The sequence below is a fragment of the Alternaria novae-zelandiae genome (genome assembly GCF_023758075.1).
Source record: "Alternaria novae-zelandiae strain BMP 2774 chromosome Unknown scaffold_1, whole genome shotgun sequence".
In the NCBI taxonomy this organism is placed as follows: domain Eukaryota; kingdom Fungi; phylum Ascomycota; class Dothideomycetes; order Pleosporales; family Pleosporaceae; genus Alternaria; species Alternaria novae-zelandiae.
In genome coordinates this window covers 2,375,231-2,394,477 of record NW_026056961.1, presented here as the reverse complement: position 1 = coordinate 2,394,477, position 19,247 = coordinate 2,375,231, and the positions used below count along the sequence as shown (strand labels likewise).

Genomic DNA, 19,247 nt, shown 5'->3' with positions numbered 1-19,247 from the left:
CAACGAGCGTTATGACGTGATAGAGCTCGGACGTGCAGAACCACAGTCGGTAGAAGCACGCCCGCCAGAACTCTGTCCATTGGCCCTCCAAAATAAAACATGAGCCATTCTTCTATCCATCAGTCCTTACACGCTCGTTGTAATCTTCCCGCATAAAAGTTTGTACTGCAGTTGGCTTCTCGCCTAGTTCCTGCATTCGTAACATTAAACGAACGAGAAACTCATGTGGCAGGTTCGACAGTTCAGCCTTTTCTCCTTCTTCCAACTTATAGATTGCCTTTTGCGCGGACCATATATCGAGACAGAGTCGGAGTAATGGATCTTCCTTGGGCAAGTTATTGCAAAGTCTGATAATCATACCGCAAGATGGTCTGATTCGCTTACGTCCAGTGTACCGATGGTAATAATGATCCATAAGCGCAGACTTCAAACCGGGCATGATTAGTCGATCTGCTAAGATGTAGCTGCGACTTAGAACGTTGGAAGGTGATTGCGGCTCTGTGTTTACGGTGCCGCGGTAGATCCAATCGACGAAGGTGTCGAATGCGTCGGTTTCGATATCGGTAATGGGTATAACGCCGTCGTCGGTTTCTTTGAATGCGCCGGAAAGTGCTCCACGGAAGTAACCAGAGTGGTGCTTGAGGAGTTCGGTGTGGAGGATGTACTCTTTGCCCTCCGTACCGATCTTGACGATGACAGTGGGCGAGATCACCGCGGTGCTGTGCAGAAGTTAGTGATGTGTCGTTCTATACCAAGAAGGACATACCTGGGCAGAAGCACCGCGTTTGAAGATGTAATCTCTTCGGTCGCCATGTTTTTGTAGTGTCCGGCGACGGTTTGCGTCGTTCGGAAAAGACCTCGGGACAAGAAGAGGAGGAGTTTGTTCGATATATCGCTTAGGCGGAGCTCGGCGCGTCTCGCTCCGTTACGACGCGCAAGTGAAAGTGAAGGTGAAGACAGGCCGTATTCGTCTTGCCGTTTTAGGCTTTTAGACTCAACCTTGAACTTCTCTGACGACTTCACAGCTCAAAGGCAATACCAGCCCGCGAGAGTCCCTAGGGCTATTCATAGCGACATTGTTCATGATACCGATCCCAACCTTGGAAGGGTCAATTAGTCTCTACCCACACCGAGGTAAGCGCCGACCGCGCATCTCGTGTCGATATAGGTACGATCACTTCTTACTGCATATTCATTGATCAAAAGTACACGGTAAAGTACTAATTACGGCTGTAAACACACGGGATGAAAACAGGATAGCAGCATACTCGTAAGAGTGAAAGCTTAGGACTCTGAATAATAATAAAAAAAAAATAATAGGTACGATCACAACTACCACGAGGGCGTTCGGAGTCAATTATAGGATGCAGAAGCTTGTCTTGACTCTCCAGGTAGGTTCATTAAAATAACTTCGGGCGCGGGTGAACAACGCGCAGTCCTAACAGCCACATTCTGATGGAGTACCGACAGTGCGCCATAACATATCCTTCGAGAGAGAGAATCATGCACGTTTTTTGAGATGCTCGCGGTATACACTCAAGCCGATACGGTGCGCGGCCTAACGACGGGTGAGAATAACTCGGGGATTCGAACGGTGTACTTGTGAAAGTATCGATTGCTATATTGACTACACTAGCTTGGTTGACTACAGCTCAAGTTCTGGGGCTGATAGTGGTGCCACAGCCTGCGGTATACATAGTACCATAACTTAACAAACACACAGATTAGAAGATGATGTAGGCTCCTGCCCTAATATATTTTTCGAAGAATGCGACATAGGCTGTAGCTACCACTGGTATCGATAACAGGTCGCTTGTAAATGTAGTGAGTAAGCCCAGATGTTTTGATCGTTGTTGTGATCGAGCGTCTACTCCGTCTCAACCTCATCGCGATCCACGAAGTCACTTCGCTTGAGCCCCTTATTGAATTTGATTGAAACATCAAGTATATCTTCGGCCACCGTCAAAGCAAGCGTACATATATGGGAAGTGCGAGTGTCCCGTGTATACCAAGTCGGTGACCTCATCCCCACCAACTGCTCGCGCAAGCTGGCGATGCTTAAGCCGTCGAATGGGGCCGTCGGTCGTGGAGAGATGATACCGATGGGCTTCAGTTGCTTCATAAGCGCACCAAGCAGCATAGAGCTACACTCAAAGGGCTGACGAGCCCCATGTGCAGGAGTACATGAGTCTGCATCGCAATACTTGTCAATCCACTTGTGACAAACTTCTATCATCTCCGCAATCGCCTCTGTACGTCGAGATTCTAAGGCTTCTACTCGAGTTAGTCGATAGGCTGCAAAGAACTACGACGCACAACATACGAAGAACAGCTGGTGGAATGCTCAATTCCATATGTTGGATCTTCGGCCGGTTGTTTTTCCGCAGCGCTACGTTGGTGGTACTGTCAAATACCGTGTCCAACTTGAAGACCCAGGAGACGAGCATCCACATCATGAGCTCGCGACCATATGTGTATGGTACTCGGTGCTTCCTCTGAGCGTTCGTGACCCATAAATTAGCGATCAGATCGAACGCTTCCCAGCATTGGTAGTAGTCCACTAGCATGGCGACTTTGGCGAGCAACTCCAGACTCAGCTCTTTGGGCACTTGGCGGAAGCGGAGATGAAGCATGTTCAAAAGTATAGCAAATGCTTCTGAGTCCCAGTCTGCGGTTTCCATGTAGTAAAACCCATCGTCTGCTTTGTTGTTTTCGCTCCAAGACATAATCTCGCTTTTGAACTTTGGCGAAGCTGTGATTAGGTGTTGAGACGAGACCTGATACACAAAGCAAGGGCGTTCTGGATCGTCCCCTAAATCGTCTTGAATTTCTGCTCCCTGCCTCGATCTTTCTGCCATCCTTCTCTTCTTCTGTGGCGGGCCTTCTGCCTTCAAATCCTGGTCTGCATCCTCATCTTCCTTGCCCTCTTCTTTGATGACAGACTTATTGGCTGCATCGCCATCTTCGGCTTCACGTTCCCAAACAGCGAAGGGCGCACCCGGGTTGCGTAGGGTGAGCAATACATCCCCAGATTCGGCTATGACGACTCGTTCGTTCGCGTTCGCGGGTGGCGTCATGACATTGGCGACGCGTCGCGATGTGGAAAGAAGACGTCAGGAGTGGTGATCCCCGCTTCCAATCCGCTCGCGCTAAGACGCGTCTCTCACGTGTTTCGTCAAAACAGCTAATCTTCAGCGCCACCTCATACAAAGCAAAAGACTGAACAGGTCTGCAGACTACATCAAGAGAAAAACCTGCAAGGTAGTTAACTTAAAGCTGATGTAGGCTCTTGGGTGTTCTGTGTTTGCCTAGGCTGACGTGCCTCTGTGGACGCGTCGGCCATAACAGCAAGCACTACTATACTAACACACTCGCCTCACCTCGATGTCGTTTTGATAACTCATTAACTGATTGGCGCGAGAACGCGACAGGACGCCTCATGATGCAGTACGCATGCCACTACTACCCGACACCCCCGCGCGCATCCCTCTCCACGGGAACACGCCAGCTGGCCTAGAGACTAGAGCTACCTGAGGTGTGCACGCCACAACGCGCCATGCGGCAAATAAGCTTCGCCATTTCACATTTGCCGGGAGTGCGGGTGATGCACATCAAGATCAGCAAAAAGCAAGTTCAGGGCTGCACGTGGTAAAAGCAACGAAAGCTAAAACCATCGTCTCTTCAAACCACTACACACCCATTTAACCACTAGCTTCTCAACGGCGCAATGCACTAACGTTTGACTGGTCCTGGATATGAATATCGCACCGGAAAGTGCTCGCCTAAGGCAGCCTGCTCTAACGTCGACGTTTGGGTTTCGGGGTAATGTGTGGTGGTGATTTTGGGAAGTGGTTGAGTTCTTCATGTGAAGATCAGCGTAGGTCCAGGGGAATGTTCAGCCAATATCTTTGAGGATAATGGAGCTGTAGAGATCTTCGAAGTACACGCTCATGTTGTGGAGAGTTTTCGAACGTGTGGGCAGACCTTCCGGGAAATGAGACGAGAAACAGATGATTCAAGATCCAGAGATTTTTGGACTTGAAGGCTGCGACACTGAAGACTACAAATAGCGAAGGGCCAATACCCGTAGACGATGGCGAGGTCAACAACATAAAAAGAAGTATAGTTCGGCAAATCTTGCACACCATCACCATCCACCTATGCACCCTCTCACTATTCCCGACACCACTCTCTCCAACACCCAAAAAATCTCGCCACACCTTCTCCCCACCCACCTCTCCATCTCAGCTGAAGCTCTGCGCGTCACACCAGATCGCCCATCCATCAATCAACATCTCATTATCGATAAACCTCCGATCGGACCGACTTCACCTCCCCGAAGCGCAATTCCCAGCTTACCGCCATACTTTCCCACCTTCCACCCTTCCCCTCCCGTCTCACGCAACGCACTACTCTTATCCATGGCCATCTTTTCGGACCTTCAACCTCACATGCAACACGCATCACATCCCCGGCAATCCAGCCCCCAGCCCCCGTAATCCCCATCACCCACATGACCACGTTCTACTCATGCACAACTGCGCGCAATCAAGCAACTCTCCACTAAAGGCCCGGAGAATTTTTTGACTGCACTGTGCCTGGCAGGCTGGCGCAGCTATCACAGCAGCGCCCCCACGGAGATGGACTGCCCAGATTAGTTACACCGGGATGTAGCGTGCGACACAGACGGATCTAGACGCGCGACTAGTGTCGCTGTGCCCGGTGGTACCTTTGTGACATTGACATCGCGCTTTGCGATTCAATGACAGTAGTGTTACCTTTGTTCGGCCGTAACAGCTGCGTGGGGTGGACAGGGTGGTAATACTGTACGTACACATGAGGCCGAAGAGATGTCTTCGGTGGTTTTGTGTTTCAAGGCTGTGGGGTGAGGTGGTAGTCGCAGGGAGGTTCCTTGAGGCAAGTGCATAGGTGTGCGGGAGGTGAGGTGAAGTGGATGGCGGGCCGAAGGGGAGTTGGGATGACGTAGGGTTGTGATGCGTGGGTATTGGTGTGAGTAGAGGGAGGTTTTCCTGAGAAGATAGTGTCAGTTCCATTGCTATTACGATCAGTATGCGTGTTGCGACTACGTGATTGTTTGCATGTGTTTTTATTGGGTTTGAGATGTATATGCATGACCATCTAGAGCTGCCATTTCGACTGAGCTGTCGACTGAACATTCGTACTCAACCCGTTGTTTCTTTGTTCCTCACTCAGCGGATCAAAGCCCACCGTGAATTGTGGTCTCCTCGGATGTGACTCTTCATCGTCATTCGTCAACTCTTGTGTGCTCGTCCCGCTGCTCTTTATGCTGCATGGCCTGTCATCCCCCTTCATGTGCTCCAGCTCGTAGGTAAGACCGTAGTCGTCGACGCGCTCCTCCACAACCTGGACTTCGTAGCTGACGAAGATGGCGCTGAGCGACTTCTCGATGATGGGCCAGAAAATGGGCATGGAGGCGCAGATGATGGCGAGGTCGATTTCGAGGCAGGTGAGGATGATGAGAGTTGGCGACCACCAGGTGTAGTCGACGTAGGGATAGGTTGCGCCTTTGGTTTCGACGATGCCGTGGAGTCGCCAGACTGATGTCCCGACAACGCTATGATCATGTTAGTATGGAATGCTTGGGCCGGGTGGCATGAGCGACTTACATAGCTCCAAAGGTGAACACGCCAGCCATTGCGAACACGTTCTTGGATCGCAGGTTTGGTGTTCTGAACAACACCATTGGCGCAATGAAAATGGAGATATCGAACAACATGTTGGTGGCCGCTTGTGCTTTGTACGTAGCGATGAAGCTATCAAGGTCTCCGAGTCCGAAGCCGTAGCAATTCGCAGATACTGTGCGGTCCCAGTACCCTCGCACTGGAAAGCAAGGAAACCATGCGGTGATCGAAAAGGCGATACCCCAAAGAGTCACAGCGACGAGGAGGCCAATGCAAATCCATCGCATGAGTCCAGCCTTGAAAATGCGGAGGTACTGGAGCAAGAGAGCAATCTTGATGACGCCGCAGTTGGTGACGTATATGGCCATTTCGAAGTAGTACAACTGGTTTGGTTAGCAAGTGGCACCATCCAGTTGAGGAACAAGCATACCCTCAGATATTCTACTAGACGGTTGTAGCCAATGTACAACATGTGCTCACCCAGTCCCTGCTTGACAGCTACTCAGATTAGTCGAGATCATACCGCAAGCATGGTAGACCACCTACAAAGACACATTACGACGGTGGCTGCCGTGTTCAACGACTAGATTAAGTTAGCTTCATGTCAAACGCGTATAATCTGTCAACAATGAACGTACCTGAGCAAGGAACACAAACGCATCATCCCAGCCCAATTCCTTGACGACTCTGATGCGGACATACAGACGAAAGAAAACCGCAAACCATGCTATGATCTATCTGTGAGGTTAGCGGATGATACATCGAGATATATCACGACATCGTACCAAGAAAGTGAGCGTAGTGCCGAACATCGTCGCCCTGCGATTCGACAAGGGCAGCTCCTCATCTGGATCCGGTGCATGCAGCACCATATCGGTGTACATTTGCTCCCATGTCGACATCGTGAAGAACGTCGTACCTGAGTAAAGTGGAACGCCAGCGCCGGCGCTGCTTTGGAAGATGCAGAAACTATAAGGTTGGCGAACGACCCACGCCGCAGGGCGGGAACGCAAGCCCTAATGACTGACAGGATACCGTCTGCCGCCTTCTCCCACGAGGCTACGGTTGACGATTCAGGGCCGTTGCCAAGCTGGGTTCATGCCGTCCACGCAAGACTAACGCAGGTGGAGACGTGTTGGAGGCTCAACGCTAGCTGATAAGCGAACTGCGATTTGCGGATGCTTGCATTTGACAGGTCCTCGCCCAAACTTTACGCAGGGGTACCGCTGGGAGAAACGCTTTCTGGACGCCGGATTTCTGGCCTGAGGGATCGCGCCACGGGCTGCGCGTACGGCGCGCGAGAGAAGGTTCCACGGCGGTGAGCGCTGGTGTTGCTTTTAGACCGTCCATGTGTGCGGTACCCGGCTTCCATACACCACCCCGTTACCTCTTGCTGTACTTGTTCTTCCAAAAGGATGGAAGGTGAGGCCCTTCTTTGCTTCGACGCTTCCATCCCGCGTCCCGTGGCAGTGTGGACTTTTCGGGTTGTTACGCCTCATCGCCCCTGACTCCAGTATATGTACAAGGGTACCAGGAGTGACATGTCAATATCTGCCGTCTGCCGAGCACGACGAACGCAGGTTCGAGGCTGAGGTACTCGCAAGTAGCCAGCCGCAATAATCGTAAGGTTCTGAAGCAAACGCAAAGATTGGCTGAATGCGCATCCCCCTGCGGAATCCTTCGCAAAGAGCACTGGCCATTGATATCATCACCAGTTTAATCCTGCACACAGGGACGGCCGCCACAGATCTTCAAACACGGCCAGGGTGAAATTTCCGGGCCAATCGTTAGCCTCCGACGCCAGATGACTCGCTGATTCATCTCGTCGTTCTTCTTTGGGTGTCGCGCTAATCGCAATCGATCGGCGCAGGATTCTGTCTCATCTCTTGTGCTGGGATCCCGACTAATCGGCAAGGTCAACAACAATGCTATGTATATGTATCGGTGCAGGATCCTCGGATTCGCGACATGACACACTTGCCATCGTGTTCCTTCGATGGATCCTCCGACGCGGCGTCCCCGTTGTTCAGGTGCAACCGTGACGAGATTGGCGGGAAACAACGCCGAATCTCGTGTGTCTATGCGTTACCACGATACGCGACGAGATCCTGCATCCCGAGGTCGCTTGAAGGAGGAAGAATGGCGAGATGACTATCACATGCATACCAGATGTATGACTGCCATGCAAATATTGAGGCTGAAGAGATGGAAAGGATCAAAATCGGCATTGGCATCGGAGACGCGGGATGTGGAGGCACCGATTTCGTGCCGATTTTCCACCTCCTAGCGTCACGTGCCATTACACTACTTTTCTTCAGAAGTTTCAAGAACACCGTAAAGGTAAGGACATGATGCTCATCCAATTGATGGCGCTACCAGTCTATACTAACAGTCGTTTCATTGCAATATCGGACTCGTTCGGTCCATGAGAAATAAGATGCGGCCGGCAAGCATCGGCTCTCAATCGTTTCCATCATTGTTGTCGATGCAATACCAGCATAGACCCAGGACGCGCCCGCCCACTAGGATAACAGCCCACTTGACCCTTCCCCATTGCTACATTTATTCAGATACGCTGGTTCCAACCCTCAGCGGCCCGACGACTTTGCGGAAACCCCACTGAAGTACTATATCTCGCGAGCCCAGCAATCGTTCAGGTATATCGCGTTTCTATGCTCTCGCGCAAGAATGCAGGGGTTGTCAATAATTCTCGAGGAGTCTTTTGTGCATATCCACGATTTTAGTGACCTCAGCCCGAACGTGTTCAACTCCTGGCGTACAAGAACATCTATCGAGGAGACGGAGTACCTGCTGGCCCTCCTTTATAGAGCGCGTCTGCCACCCCCTAGCATCCCGGATGGTTCCATATATGGAACTTCTTCGTTCTTGTGTCGGAATTCCGCCTCTTCGAGCTCCAATGTCTTCCATCCATTTGAACCAACAAACGCACGTTTTGAGATGTCGATGCAGAGCTGTAGTTATCTTCGTAGCATCATGAACTGGTAGTTCCGCAGCCAGCCACGTTTTACTTCCCATATAGAACTCGGAAAAATCGACCACGATCTCCAGGGTTTGTTTGGTCAGACTGGGAAGCTCCTCAGGCGCAACATCGGCGAGTTCGCCTCTTACCGCAAGGTTGTCTTGGAATATTCTCAGTACACTCTCGAGGCTGCTCAGAACTACCCTAACGGTTGGGTGGATCCGCGTTAGGATATCCGATGGGTACGACCGCATGCTGGACTTGACGTGTCGCAGGGCAAAACATGCATCCGAGATTCGGATGATATCTGCACGTGAGATAGTGTAAGACAAGCCATTGAAATAAGCCAGGATACTGAACGATCTAGGTATCTGCAGAGCGGTATAAGCACACTCCAAACATTCCTGTTCCGCTGGTGTTGGGTTCGGGTAATGGAGTTGTAGTTCAGAGGTGAGAAAATCGCCCTGTCTGACATATAATAGGTGCAGAACTCTGCAAGATCAGCTCGAGTGGGCGAACTCGGGTCTATGGGCTGACTTACCGAAGGCGCAAGTAGTAATACCAGTACGAAAAGAAGTTGAGCGACCGAACCACGGGAGCTGGGGCCGGTACAAAGACATGGAGACTTCGTCGTCGGCTGGGCTGTCGAAGGTATAATCTTACATCGCAGTCGTACCGAAGTCTGCGCAAGGCACTTGACTGCAACTCTGTAGCGCCAAATCGCCCATGGAAACTGCGATGAGCGTTCAATCCCGTGGCGATGCTCGTAGTAGGAAAGCTGATAATTCTAGGCGCAGGTCTCGAAATGGAGAAACGAACAATCGTGGAGAGAGGCATGGCTGCGAAGAAGCCCCGGCGCGAAGACCGACTGAAGCCGGCGACCTGGCAGTGCTAATGGGCGGGGCTTGGGCATCGTCGAGACGGATGTTTCGAAGTGTTGTTCAGGTATGCGGTTGAGCGGCACAGTCGTGTGCACGTGAGACCGAATGAGGCTAGTACGCGAGGCGAAGGAAGTAGAGTGAGCAGGCGCACATAATTTCTGTCGAGTCCACGGCTCCTTCGTCTCTCCAGACCCTCCCCTTGAAAGCAATACCGAGAGTGCTGGAAACAACCATGACAGAGAACACTCAACAAGACCCATTTGGTCGACTTCCCGAGGAGCTCAGGCTCCAGATAATCAAACTCTCTCCGAACCCTTTCTCACTACGAAACCTGGCCCATGCGTCGCCCGCTATGGGCAGAGTGCTCGACAGATATCCGCTCGAAATTGTGGAGGAGGTTATGACGGTTACCGTTCCCGTGCAGACGCGTCGCCTGATGGACGCGGTCCTCAAAGCTCGCTTTTCAGACTTCTTCGCATCCATGCCCGAGGCTCAAACTATTGCTGAAGCTGACTGGGTTTTCGCCACCGAAAACATACATTCGTCTGGACGAGACCAAGCTGCCGCGGCAGTACGTTGCTTGCTCGCCAGCGCCGCGAATGTGCATGCCTGGTCCCATGCCTGCCTTGAGCATTTGATACGAAAATCTATGCAGTTAAGGCCTTCCACGCTCATCAAAACGGGGGCTGGCTGGAGAAACCAGGATCGTTTCGGAAACGCCGAGAGCCGAAAGGACTACATTCCACAGGAGACCGGCCCACCTTCGTACGTGGAGGAGAAGCGGATGATGGAATCGTTTTGGCGACTGCAGTTTCTCCTGGAGCTCCAGGACGCCGGTCGTAAGGGCCGCCTGGACGCCATATGGCCGAGAGAGGAAATTGATGCGTTGTTCGAGAGCAGCGCGGATGGCTTTTACGACGTGCACAAGTCCTACCGGGAGCAGATTTTGACCGCCAGCGACTTTTTCGACGCAGTCACCTCTGGGACCATTGCTTCGGTGGAAGCTGTCAAGAACAACGCTTTTGGTTTGCCAACGATACGTTGGGAAGAAGGGGCAGTGTCTAGGTGTTACTGTGCCGACCCGGTCTTCTTCGTCGATAGTAAGAAGGACATATTCCATCAGGATCCAAGTTGCGAGTACTTAGGGCCATGGGGGTACATGTTTTGGTGCAGAATGTCCTCACTCGAAGGATACGAAGATGGGGGTCCGCTTACGCTTGTGTACCCGTTTAAGTGCTGGCGCAAATATGGATTTGCCATATGGGATGAGAAGCGCATGGCTGATCTAGGCATGCGGCACCCAACGAAAAGTTCTTATGGTCGGAATTATTCTTACTCTTTTTCGTGGTGGAGCTTGTTAACGGAGGAAGAGCTGCGTCAGGAGTTTTCAATTCGAGAGCAATACCAACTAAATCGTGATTGGCCGTAAACGACTCGCTACAGCGACAAAGACTCAGGCCAACTCAACATGCCAGCCCTCAAATATCCACGCCATAGATCAAAGGAAAACCTCAATAGAAAGTCCAAACCCTAATCATGCCCTAGACGAAGCCAAAGGCGCATTTCTTCCACCGTGCGATCTTATCTACGTCCTCGAGACGAAGCAGCGCAACAATCGATACAGCCTCACAGTTCAACTACCAACTAACACCAATGCCAGCGCAAATTGACAAACCCCAACTCTCATCTACGCCCCGAGACGAAGCAACACAACTACCTGAACAGCCTCAAACCAACCACCAAGCACTATTCAACACCGACGCTAGCAGAACGACCACTCCAAACAGCAGCAATCGAAATCGCAAACCCACCACCATCACCAAAACAACGAGGGTTATTCGGCTAGGTCGAAAAGCTATCTAGCTGGGTGACACTCTACCTTTTTAAAGCTATTTTGCGCAACAACAAAGCAAGGATTTTAAAATTCCTAAAGACCCAAATTATAGAAAAGAACCTTCTCTACAAATCTGCCTTTTTTGTAATTCTTAATACCTTGCGTTCTTGTTGCCCAGCTAGATAACCTTTTTGACCCAGCCGAATGACCCTCGTCCAACGAAACCAACACCAAAAAACCCCCATCCCTCATCCTCCATCCCCCATCCCCCATGCCCCCCAAAATCGCATTTCCAAATTCCCATACCCACCGATCCCTTCCCCCGAAATTATCCCCAACCCCTCCCAAATCATCCCACGCAGTATCCTCAAATTAACCAATCTACCCGTGCCAAGCCCCAAGTCCACCGAAGTAGATCTAAATAGGCTGGAGTAGGTAACCCGATATACGCTCCAAAGGACCGGAGATGACATGCCCGACCACACAGGCAGATCCTTGTGCATTTTCTTCATGATATATCCCTGTCACATTTCCTTTGATCTGAGATTGCGCGAACGTGGTGAGGGAAAAGTAGGGTTAGGTTGGCAGGGTGATGCTGGGTTACCTTTGGGCTGGGTAGATTGTTTGGATGATTGAGGTGTTGGAGTAAGAAGTAGGGTACGGGATGGTATGGTACAATAATGATGATACACTAAACAGCCATCTCCGTTTATGCCGCCGCAAATCCAGCGTGGTATACGGAGACATATTCCAAATGCACATACACGTGCCTCGTAGTCTGGATAGCAGCGGATATATTTACAGGCCAAAAAGAGAACAGTGATACAGAACGCGTCTTACATTAACGACACAACTGTTGATACAGAACAAATAAGTCTCAAGACGGCCTCCTCCCGTCAAAGAACCCCGGTCTAGCCACGTCATCCAACCCCCCCTCCAACCGACTCGGCACAAGTTTCCTCAGCACCGCCAACGCAGCCTCCAGTTCCCGTTCATCGGGGTGCCACAACGCGCGAATCTCTTCCCACGCCTTGAGTATGCGTTCGGGGGATGCGCATCGCCCAAATGCACGGAGCGCCGCTATGACAGCCAGACTAGACAGCCAGGTACGCTCCATATTATCGCTGTTTAGCGCATTGAGATACTGGTTCCAAATCTTCTCGAGGCGGGAAAGTGTCCAGGAGGAGTATCTAACGCCGCCGAAAGAGTTGAAACCGTGGAATATGACGATGAAGATTGTGCCGTCGAGAGACACGGAGTTGTATTTCATTTCCTGCAAAAGCTCGTTGACGCGGTCGATGTTACCGGCTACAGCTGCATGATGGCGTATCAAGATCCCATAAGTGCGTGAATCGGGGCCGATGGGCGCGAGGTCTTGTAGCTGCTTTAGCTCTTCGTCTCCGCCTTCTTTCTTTAGGCGCCGCGCTTCGTCGCGGAACTTCATGCCGAGCACGCGGCGGTCGCGCCAGGTGCGGTTGAAGAAGACGTGGCCGCGGGCTGTGGCGCTGCGTTGGGCGTGCAGGCGCTTCATGCGCTCGAAGACGTGTTCGGCGGCTGAGGGCTCGCCGGCGCGCATTAGGGATGCTATCACGGCGTTCATGACGACGGTGTCTACGATGTCGCCGGCTGAGACGAGGTCGAGATATGCTTTTCGCACGGCATCTCCGTTTTGTAGAACGCCGTAGTAGTAGAGGAGTGCTACACGGTAGTGTCGGTGCATGGGCAGCTTTCGGGCTTGCATCTCTTTCATGAAGGTCTCGGCTAGTGTGTACTTGCCCGCCTTGACAGCAATGTTGAAGAGCACGTTGAATGTGACATATCCACCTTTTAGACCGGCCCGGTGCTCCATGTCCTGCCAGATGCGGAGGGTGTTTTGTAGGTCATCGTCGGACACTGTTCCCATGGCGCGTCCAGTCAGATGTATGGCTGATGTCCACTCTGAGCGGACTATGTGTATATGCGCCGTCTTCATATCGTCTAGGACCGAGAGGAACCGTTGCGCTGCGATGGGTGTGGGGCGTTCGACTATGGCGAGATGGTGCAGTAGCGCTCGAATAGTCATGGTAGTAAGGTACACAACTCCTGGCGACTGCAGCTTCTTATAAGTATCAAAGACCTCATCGTGCGGCGACTCATCATCCTTCAGCAGATCCTCCAACTTCTTGATATGCAACGCATCTGCTGGCTCGCGTAGAGGCCAGGGCTCGTGGTCATCGCCAACATTCCAAACCAGCTTCCCTTCGTCAGGAACATCTGCTTCAGGCCGGGTATCAATTTCCATGCCATAGTAATCCACCAAGGCCTGCAGTTCCTTCTCGGCGAAGTTTTTGACTTTCTTGAGCGGCCCTTTGCGCTCGGGGAAAATATCCAACTTCTTCTCCGACTTCGACCACGTGCTCTTCCTGCGTGATGTCTGGTGTATCGGTGTCGGCGATGCTACGTCGCGCGGGGTATGTATATGTTTCGCATGCTTTGGGCACGACCCGGCCCGCACCAATGCCTGGATGAAGAAAGTGTCCATGCGAGCAGACGGCCTATCGGATAACGGGGCATTGTCTACCGCCTTCTTGCTGAACCTCCTCTTTGGTGTATTCTTCTCGGAATTCGGGTACAGGAAGGTGAGGAAGGGGCGAGCATGGGCGGTATTGGAGACTGCAGAGGTCCGGTCGAGGGTGCGGAAGAGGGACATGAGAGGTCGAGCATTGTGTCAGAGGGAGCCAGTTCAGACGGTGTCCATTTGGGGGGTTTCGGGTGCAATTGAATACGGGGAGCTCAGCGAAGAGCTGCCTGGGTGGGAGGATAATTGTGGCGGGTGCCGAGTGTCGCGGTCATACTCTCCAAAGATTTCGGCGTCGCGAAGTCTTGGCGGAGTTGCGGACTTTGCGGGCAAGAACCCCAATATCCACGACACCACGACACGACCAATTGCGCCGCCCGACCTGCTGCTACACCCTCCGTCTCCCCCCGGAACCCCCGCCGATGCGATAACATATCTGATTATATAAAATCAATCACCGCCCGCCATGGGCCGCTACGACTTCCGCCCGATGCGGGTGCGCCAGACCGCGAAAGCCCTCTTCGACTCGAAACGAGAACCCAACCTACCGCAATGGTACGACGTCGTCGGCAACATACCGCCCGGCGAGACGCTCGCCCGCCCCGTCCTGCGCATACCCAAGATGCGAAAGGCACGGAAAGCCAGCAAACTATTCCAACCCCTACCCATCGCATACCCAGAAGACAAGCTGCGTTCAGAGTTCTTCGGCGACCATCCATGGGAACTGGCACGGCCGCGGCTAGTCGTAGAAGATAGCGGGAACGACTCCAAGAAATACGACTGGAGCAAGATTGTCCAGCCGGGGAAGCAATTAGATGGTGAAAGGTACCTCCAACCCACATCCACCACACCACACCAACCCCATACTAACACCCGCCCAGCGTCGTCCAACGCCAAATGTGGCTAATGAAGCACGCCTCCCTCTCAAAAGCCACCGCCTACGACCTCGCCCGCCGAGAATTCTACCAACACCGCCACCTCTCCGAAATCCGTTCCCGCATCGCCAAAGAAGAAGCCCTGCACGTCGGCGCCTACTTCGGCAAAGGGCCGCTTGAAATCGGAATGGAGCTCGAAGACCGCACGTGGGAGAACTGGAAGGCGTGGGCTGCCCAGCAGATCGAGGACGAGCAGAGTATGCGCGCGCAGATGTTTAGTGGGCAGCAGGATGAGGGGCTGGGGGATGCCGCGGAAATGAGTACCGCGGAGTACGATGAGGCGGTGCAGGAGATTCAGCCCAGTGCGCCGAATAATCCGCAGGGGATGAGGCCTATGGGGGGTGTGGCGGCGCATGCGTAGTGGGGTGGGCGTGGGATACTGTACATTTTGTGTAGATTACGATTATGGTCGGTTCAATTCAATGGATATGAGATAAGCTCTATCTGGACGATGGGAATATGTGGGTATGAGGAGGGTATGGACGGCATCGCGATGATGCTGATCATCATCAGGGTACTGATGAACGTAGTAGCATACAGGCTTTCTGAATCAATGATCTCAATTCTCCCAAGGCATGTTTAAGAGGCAAATTCTTTTCATGTCATCCTTTCTTTTCATAGTGTATTTTGGCGAATCCCAGGCGGAGGAGTCATGCGTTCGTGCCCATCTTCTTTTTGGACGAACCCCAGGAGACAGCATGAGCTGTTGGACGAATGATTTTGAACATTACAAGTTGGCTGCTGCTTTTCAACTACAAAGAAGTAATGGAAAGAAGGAGTTTTATATCTCAACAGCGAAAGCGAGCCGCCAGACATTTTTCGTCTATCCATTGTTCCAGCTGCCAGCCCGGATCTCATTATATATGTTTCGTTGAATTTTGAGGAGCCGCAACAACCATCATCAGTATTGTTTCACATTTTGGTCACTCCGAAGAGACGGACATGGGGACAAAAGGTGTCGAGTTTTGGAGAATGCACTCTGTCGAGTGGGATACAGGAAGGGCAGACTCCGAAGGGCAGAAACGAGTCTTTTATACCCCAAAGCCCTAGGCGGGAACAGACATCAAACACGGCCAGTCCGTTTTTGATATCACACACCGAACTGGGCATCGTTCGCGCAGCCATCAGCTTGCTTGTCATTGTTTGCTGGAACGGTCGTTTAGAGAGTTTACATCGAAGGCGAGACCGTAACGAGACATCGAATATTGGAGATATTTTTTTAGACGGTCTTGCCACGAAGAATGGCTTTTGTGCTGATAAGGATGTTTGGTTTGGCTCAAACATTTGCAATTGATAGCCTGGTTTTGGAGGAAGAGGCGCACAACACCATGAAAAGATAGGTATTAAAGTTTTGGTTTTTGTAAAGGAAGTGTGTAATGAAGGAGTAAAGCCCAAACTTGCATGATATTTATACCCGTTACGATCAGGCTCGGCGGAGCGGAACATGTACACTTTGTCCACTGATTTTCAAAGACATGGACCGCTTCTTTAAGCATTTCAAGCCTTCGGTGCTCCACAGCGACACAATGACCTTCATACTCAAAGGTACGCTAGGTCCTGCAACCAAACTGTCCGAACATGTATCGCCGGTTTGTATATTTTTCGACATCAGATCTTCTTCAGTAGAAATCTTCGCGGTCGTCTCTTCCACATCCGAATAGATCCTCGAACTCTTTGGTAGCTCGCAGCCATCCAAGATTAATGTGTGTACTTTTCGAAAGCCCGGAGGAAAAAGACATCACAATACGCTGCTCTGCTCTTGGAAAATCTCGCCCAAGCGAGGGAAGTTGTAGAGAAGAGAAGCAATGGAGCGCTCGTGTTATTTATATGCCAGCAAACCCAGCATGCGACTCAGGTCATTGTTTTTTTGGAACTCATGTAGCGAGGCACTTAGTGTTTTGACGCAAAATACTGGAACCAGGACGCTCATGGTGCTTCTTCATATTTGTTTTTGTTTCGAAGCAACCGGCAGACTCCATGCGACGATGCTGTTCCCGCTTTGAGCCAAAGAGTCTAGTGGAAACTTGTACGAGCTATCTGCCCGCACAGAGAAACATTCAGTTACTGTGGTGTATTTTCAAGTTGGCGCCAGGCAGCACATAACAACAACTTCTCGTATGTTTTGAAAAGGTGAAGTCTTTGAAGGTGGTAGGTAGAAGACAAGAAGCAGAGCCGCAAGAAAGGTCTTTTATACTTCAATAATGAGGCGTTATATCGCGTCCATGGTAGAGCCACTCTTCTGGTGTCTATCGACCGTATTTTTCCACAGAAGCATCGGTTGCGATCGCGTTGGCTTTTGGAGATGGACAATGATCTCACTTCGGACAGGCTCTCATGACATCCTGATGTCTTTGTTTTGAACTTCGAATTTCCTGGTACACGCCAAGGGCAGCTTCCATGTACGTGTTGTACGACCTTTTGGAAAGGGGAACGAGACTCAGACATGGGAGCCCCGGTTGACATTTTTGAGTATTCCAACGTGGAAACATTTGGTGAAGAGGGGAGAAGTGATCGTGAGTTGTTCGATTTATATACACCGAGGGAGGCGCACAGAGCCTGCTGCCATGTTCCACAAACATCTACACTTGTGGAAAGGAGTGGTGAAGCCGTCCAAGTGTTGAAAACGATTAAGATTCTCGTAGTAAATTGCTGAAGGTCGCGAGGCGGAGATCATGAGCGAGCGCGCCATGATCTTTAGGAAGGGTCTCGAACCGCGGACACATAATGCGTTAACCAAGGTATTTTTGGAAAGCATCACTTGTGGATGTCGTGTTTTTGGAATTGTCCCAGCCAGAACACCATAGCCTGTGTCGCTACTTCTTTTGGAACGTAGAATTGGAAGGTGCAGGTACAAGAAGAGAGGGTGCTGATAAGCGAGGTCTTTATATGCGACAAGATCTTCGTAGTGCGTAGCTGAAGATCGCATGCCGGAGATTGCATGTCATCATTGTGAATATCTTTGTAGTTGCGTCCCCGCGAACACATCGAGGTAACGTTCGTAAGTTTTTGAAGCTGTGACACATGCGAAGTATCCGTATTGTTTTGGAGCTCCCCAGACCGGAAGATCATGGAAGTCGACGTCATTATATTTGGAGTAAAGTGCGGTAAGATGTGGATGGAAGAAAGAGAGTATGTTGAGGAGAAAGAGGCCTTTATACGCGTGCCCAGACGCTAGCACTACATTCCCGGGTCGCGGGATGCATTGAAGCACGACGACACTCTGTTGGCTTCTAAGGTAGACATTGCTTACTTTCTCGCCTTTTTGAGCGAGCGGTCGCAATTCCAGTGTTCGCGAAAAGTCTCTTCGGCCACTTCATGGTTCCTATTGTCTCATCGATGCAGAGGTTCTTGGAGATGCGATGCTGCTCTCTTTCGTAGATTATCTCCTCGCGTATGAGTCGTATACATGGTGTCTCACTGTCGTGTTTTTGCGTCAGCGCCGAAAACGCCGTGGAGTGTCGGGACAAAGCTTTGGATGGATGCTGCACTGAAACTTATGCGTCAACCAATGGCATCTGATGATGATTAGCGCAGGATGTACGCCGGTCCCGCGGTTGGCCTGAAAGAGCGCCTGACGTCAGAGCGATTCCAAACAGCTTCATACTGGAAATGATCACCTACCACCCTTCCGATCCAGCACCATCCCTTCATCCCCAGCAACAACCCTCTACGACACCACTCCCACCTCACGAACATGCCACACACGCCCACCACCAACCCCCCACCACCCTTCCTCCACCTCCCCCGCGAACTCCGCGACAAAATCTACACTTCCGCCCTCTCCATCCCCACCCCCATTGACATCGGCTCCATCCTCCCCTCCCCCGGCTACTGGCACGACCCTTCTCCCCACCCCCCAAAACCACCCACCCCATTCCTCCTGCTTGCAAACCGACAAATACACGCCGAAGCAGCCTCCACGCTCTACGGCTCCAACACCTTCAACTTCCCACATCCAGGCCAACTCCCTGCGTTCGAACGGCAAATCGGGGCGGAGAACTGTAAGCGAGTGAAGAGTGTGGAGATTTGGGTTCGGTATCCGGGTCCGGATGAGGTTGTGTTTGATGCGGGGGAATTGGGGCTGGGGGAGTATGATAGTGTGCCTGAGCATTGGATGGAGGTTTTGGGGGGGAGTGGGTTGACGGGGGTAAGAAGGTTCAAGGTGGAGGCGGTGATGATTGGGTGTGAGCCTGATAGGGTGCTTTCTGTGCTGCCTATGCCGGATGAGTTGAGGGATTGCTTTGTTGAGTTTCTGGGGAGAGGGGGTGAAGGAGAAGACGTTGGAAAGTCGCGGCTGGAGTTAAAGGGGATACGAGAGGAGGAGAGGGGGAAGTTTCCAGAGGGGTGGGATGTTGTGTTCAGTCAGTGGGATTAGCATTTGAACGGAGGCGAAGAGG

General features: G+C 51.6%; 6 protein-coding genes across 6 annotated transcripts; 2 read left to right on the top strand and 4 right to left on the bottom strand.

Moving 5' to 3' along the window:
- Positions 1–354: 354 nt before the first annotated feature.
- J4E88_000771 (uncharacterized protein) lies at positions 355–813 on the bottom strand (the record flags this gene model as incomplete). The annotated part of the gene is given in 3 exon segments (XM_049394445.1): positions 355–371; positions 385–719; positions 767–813. 3 exon segments carry the CDS (start codon positions 811–813, stop codon positions 355–357), a joined length of 399 nt encoding a protein of 132 aa, XP_049260274.1.
- A 1,054-nt stretch (positions 814–1,867) lies between these two features.
- On the bottom strand, positions 1,868–3,077 carry J4E88_000770 (uncharacterized protein; the record flags this gene model as incomplete). The annotated part of the gene is made up of 2 exons (XM_049394444.1): positions 1,868–1,918; positions 2,331–3,077. The coding sequence occupies 2 exons, from the start codon at positions 3,075–3,077 to the stop codon at positions 1,868–1,870; spliced, it is 798 nt and encodes a 265-aa protein (XP_049260273.1).
- A 2,062-nt stretch (positions 3,078–5,139) lies between these two features.
- On the bottom strand, positions 5,140–6,547 carry J4E88_000769 (uncharacterized protein; the record flags this gene model as incomplete). Its single annotated transcript, XM_049394443.1, has 6 exons — positions 5,140–5,596; positions 5,649–6,046; positions 6,094–6,161; positions 6,210–6,246; positions 6,302–6,397; positions 6,449–6,547. 6 exons carry the CDS (start codon positions 6,545–6,547, stop codon positions 5,140–5,142), a joined length of 1,155 nt encoding a protein of 384 aa, XP_049260272.1.
- A 3,209-nt stretch (positions 6,548–9,756) lies between these two features.
- Positions 9,757–11,194, top strand: J4E88_000768 (uncharacterized protein; the record flags this gene model as incomplete). The annotated part of the gene is made up of 3 exons (XM_049394442.1): positions 9,757–10,095; positions 10,180–10,834; positions 11,070–11,194. 3 exons carry the CDS (start codon positions 9,757–9,759, stop codon positions 11,192–11,194), a joined length of 1,119 nt encoding a protein of 372 aa, XP_049260271.1.
- Positions 11,195–12,235: 1,041 nt separating this feature from the next.
- Positions 12,236–14,047, bottom strand: J4E88_000767 (uncharacterized protein; the record flags this gene model as incomplete). Its single annotated transcript, XM_049394441.1, has 1 exon — positions 12,236–14,047. The coding sequence occupies one exon, from the start codon at positions 14,045–14,047 to the stop codon at positions 12,236–12,238; it is 1,812 nt and encodes a 603-aa protein (XP_049260270.1).
- Positions 14,048–14,381: 334 nt separating this feature from the next.
- Positions 14,382–15,211, top strand: RSM25 (mitochondrial ribosomal small subunit component; the record flags this gene model as incomplete). Its single annotated transcript, XM_049394440.1, has 2 exons — positions 14,382–14,740; positions 14,797–15,211. The coding sequence occupies 2 exons, from the start codon at positions 14,382–14,384 to the stop codon at positions 15,209–15,211; spliced, it is 774 nt and encodes a 257-aa protein (XP_049260269.1).
- Positions 15,212–19,247: the final 4,036 nt, after the last annotated feature.